A 3,029-nucleotide genomic window follows, 5' to 3' on the forward strand; every position below is an offset into this window, starting at 1 on the left:
ACGACTCCGGAGTGGAATCGGAGACTTAGTGTGGAGGGACCTTGGCCTCAGCGACTCAAGCGGAGCACTGTGCCATTGCTGTTTGTCCATTTGGTCCTGAATTTCACAGTAGGTGAGCAGGAAGTCTCTTGGGGGCATTTCAGGTCGATTTCGGACTAAACCAAAACAAGTATGTACAAGCGCCGATATATATAATGGAAGGGGCAAAAGCACAAGGAGAACAAAGGGTAACCGAATCGGAACGAAGACGTCCGAACGGGAACAAAGGGTAGAAGAAGCGGAGCGGTACCGAAGGTCATAAGGCAGGACCTGTGATACATCCGAAAGGAGGTAGGGAGGGCAAGGCCCAGAGGGGCAGGAGGATGAGGGGAAGTGGGGATGATGACTAACTGGCTAGAATAGGAAGAAGCAGTAGTCCAAATAGGGATGAGGGGAAAATGCGAGAAATACATTACAAGCGGCGAGGGTGCCGAAGGCGATCTGCGAAGCTTGGGGGTTACGGAGGTTACAGAGGTTACGGAGGCGGGGTTGAAAGTCCGAGGGATATTGGCAATGGTGTTTACGTAGTATGAGGTCACCAATGCAATGGACTAAGACTGAGGTGGAGTCAAAGTCCGAGGTAGGGACTATGACGGAGGCTCGGAGCAAGGTACGAGCGGTGTCCAAGTGCGAAGTACGGAACAGCGGTGGAAGGTCGTAACTTGGCGGAAGGGTGGCGGAGGAGTAGCAGAGGGAGGAGAGAGGGGAAAGGTAAGGGAGAAGGAGTGGCGGAAAGAAGAGTAGTCAGGTCCGAAGGTGAGTATTGGAGCGGATGGGGGAAGTGTAGGAGGATGACGGGAGGGTGGAGGTGTTGTGAAGGGGGAGCGGAGTAGTAGGAGGGTGGCAAGAGGGGCGGTGTTCGGTCCGAGATGAGTATCGGAGCGGACGGAGATAGGGTCGGAGAGGTAAGGAGGAGGTGTGTTGCCAGGACCGAGGGTGAGTATCAGAACAGCAGCGGTAGGTTATGACTCCGGAGGTGAAGAGGGTGGAGGTCCGGAAGTCGGGTCGGGGTCGGGTATGCACGGATATGACATAACCTACACGTGTTATAAACACAAGTAACTAAATAGGACTGGCCCGGAAGGAGTGGCAGATCAAGCGCAATATTAATGAATGAAGAAAGAGACAAATAGTTAATATCGGAAAACTTGGTCAACAAAAGGCAAGCAAGAACAATGAGTGACAAAACCTAGGTTGGGAGGTACATGCACAGGGGAGGAAGTGTGGATGAGGGTGACAGGTGGATGGATGATGATGATAGCGGGCAGGACGGGCCAAGTGGCACTAGGACGCATTGATGGAAGTGACAGGTATGTCGGGTCGTGACACTGCTGCCTCTGGTCAATGCCAAGGGCCCTAGGACTACCTCCTCCTTTGACTCTCTCCCACTCTACCTCCCATCTACATCCGCATCACCTCTGGACCTCCGCTACCACACCTCCACCTCCTCAGACCTCTTGTTCAAAGGAGATGGACCTGCTCATTGTTGGTAAATGTCATATCCCGGAATCCCGACCCCGCGCACTCCCACCACACCACACCTTCCTAACAACTTCACCATCCCCTACACCATGCCTCCCCACTCCCCAAGTCACCTTCCTTCCTACTGTCTCAGCTCCGGTCTGGTTGCGGCACACCGAACCTTGGCCACTCCCATCCCGGAAACTCGGTCCCGAGTCGGAACATTCGGAGACCCCGGATTTGCTCCGATACCCCGACGGACCTCCGATATCCCGTGACATGCCCTTAAACCCTTCCTCCACCCATTTCATTTATTTGAGTCACCTAACATCCTTTGGATACGCAACTCCGCTTTCGGAGCTACCCGCATCCTTCGGTGATCTCCCTCACGTTATCATTTATTAGTCACCTTCCATTCTTAGCACGACTACCTTTTTACTACCATCCAGTCGGCTAACCCCCTTTACCCATTTGTCTTCCCCATTCATTTTCCGGCCTCCAACTCCGCCCTCCTTGGCCCGACACCTCGGTTCCCCGTTTAGATATCGTTCGGGACCTTTCGGTACCTCTCGGTATCATTCGGTACCTTTCGGTGTTTTCCCATTTTGTCATTTCGGACTTTGACTAAAGTCCTCCCCATCCTCCTTTTAAATACACATAGATTAGAACCTGTAGTTCCTCAGTTCTAATCTCGACTAAAATGCCACCCAAAGTCCCTCTGAGTGATTCCCGTCCCCGTTCTACAAGACACCTCAGACATAAGAAATACAAGGACTAACTGAGATGTAACGGAGGCACAGCGCTCCCTCCGAGTTGCTGAGGCCGCGTCCTTCTTAGAGCCTCTTGTACCATCCAGCAGAACCGGGCTCCCTGAGAAGCTTCAGTTCACTACCGGAGCCCTCGGACCCCCCCCTAGTTGAGCCCCACCTGCATTCGGACTCACGCATTTATCCCCTCTTCCACAACCCGGGTTTTTAACAGTAAACCTCAACTTGCCTATCCACCCTCCTTCTTACTTCTGGTCTCCACACCTCCGGTCTTGATAATCTTTATTGTTTTATCATTTGATATTTTCTACAACCCCAATCTTCCGGACTACAACTTCCATGCTCCGGACCTTTCTGGACATCTTCCTCTGTAGTCCCCTGCTTATTCTTAGACAGGTCCAGGCCTTGCCATTCAGTTGGTTTTTAATTCTTCCACTCCACAAACCTCAGACGTAATTTGGCCTTTTTGCCTATTCCTTATTTGTCCTGTGGATTCTTTTCTATGTACTTCTCCTTCCCCTTGGTAACCTTTGTTTACCTTCGGATCCAATTGTTGCTGATATATGTACATGTGTACCCCTCCAGTAAATAGTTCCCCCAGTTATAATAAAAGTCTTAAGTCCTCGAATCCAAACCTCCTCCAGGACATCTATCGCATCCCACTCATCTGCTGCTCTACCCCATACTCAGACACCACTTGTGCCTTCGCTCCGAGATTCCATCATGGTCCCGACCTCAGACTTTGACCCCACCTCAGCTTAA

At 51.6% G+C, this 3,029-nt stretch overlaps 1 protein-coding gene across 1 annotated transcript; it reads left to right on the plus strand.

Moving 5' to 3' along the window:
- Positions 1-1,383: 1,383 nt before the first annotated feature.
- EI90DRAFT_3127014 (uncharacterized protein) lies at positions 1,384-3,029 on the plus strand (the record flags this gene model as incomplete). The annotated part of the gene is made up of 2 exons (XM_039063973.1): positions 1,384-1,876; positions 2,860-3,029. 2 exons carry the CDS (start codon positions 1,384-1,386, stop codon positions 3,027-3,029), a joined length of 663 nt encoding a protein of 220 aa, XP_038913480.1.

The sequence above is a fragment of the Cantharellus anzutake genome (genome assembly GCF_015039405.1).
Source record: "Cantharellus anzutake strain C23 chromosome Unknown EI90scaffold_41, whole genome shotgun sequence".
In the NCBI taxonomy this organism is placed as follows: domain Eukaryota; kingdom Fungi; phylum Basidiomycota; class Agaricomycetes; order Cantharellales; family Hydnaceae; genus Cantharellus; species Cantharellus anzutake.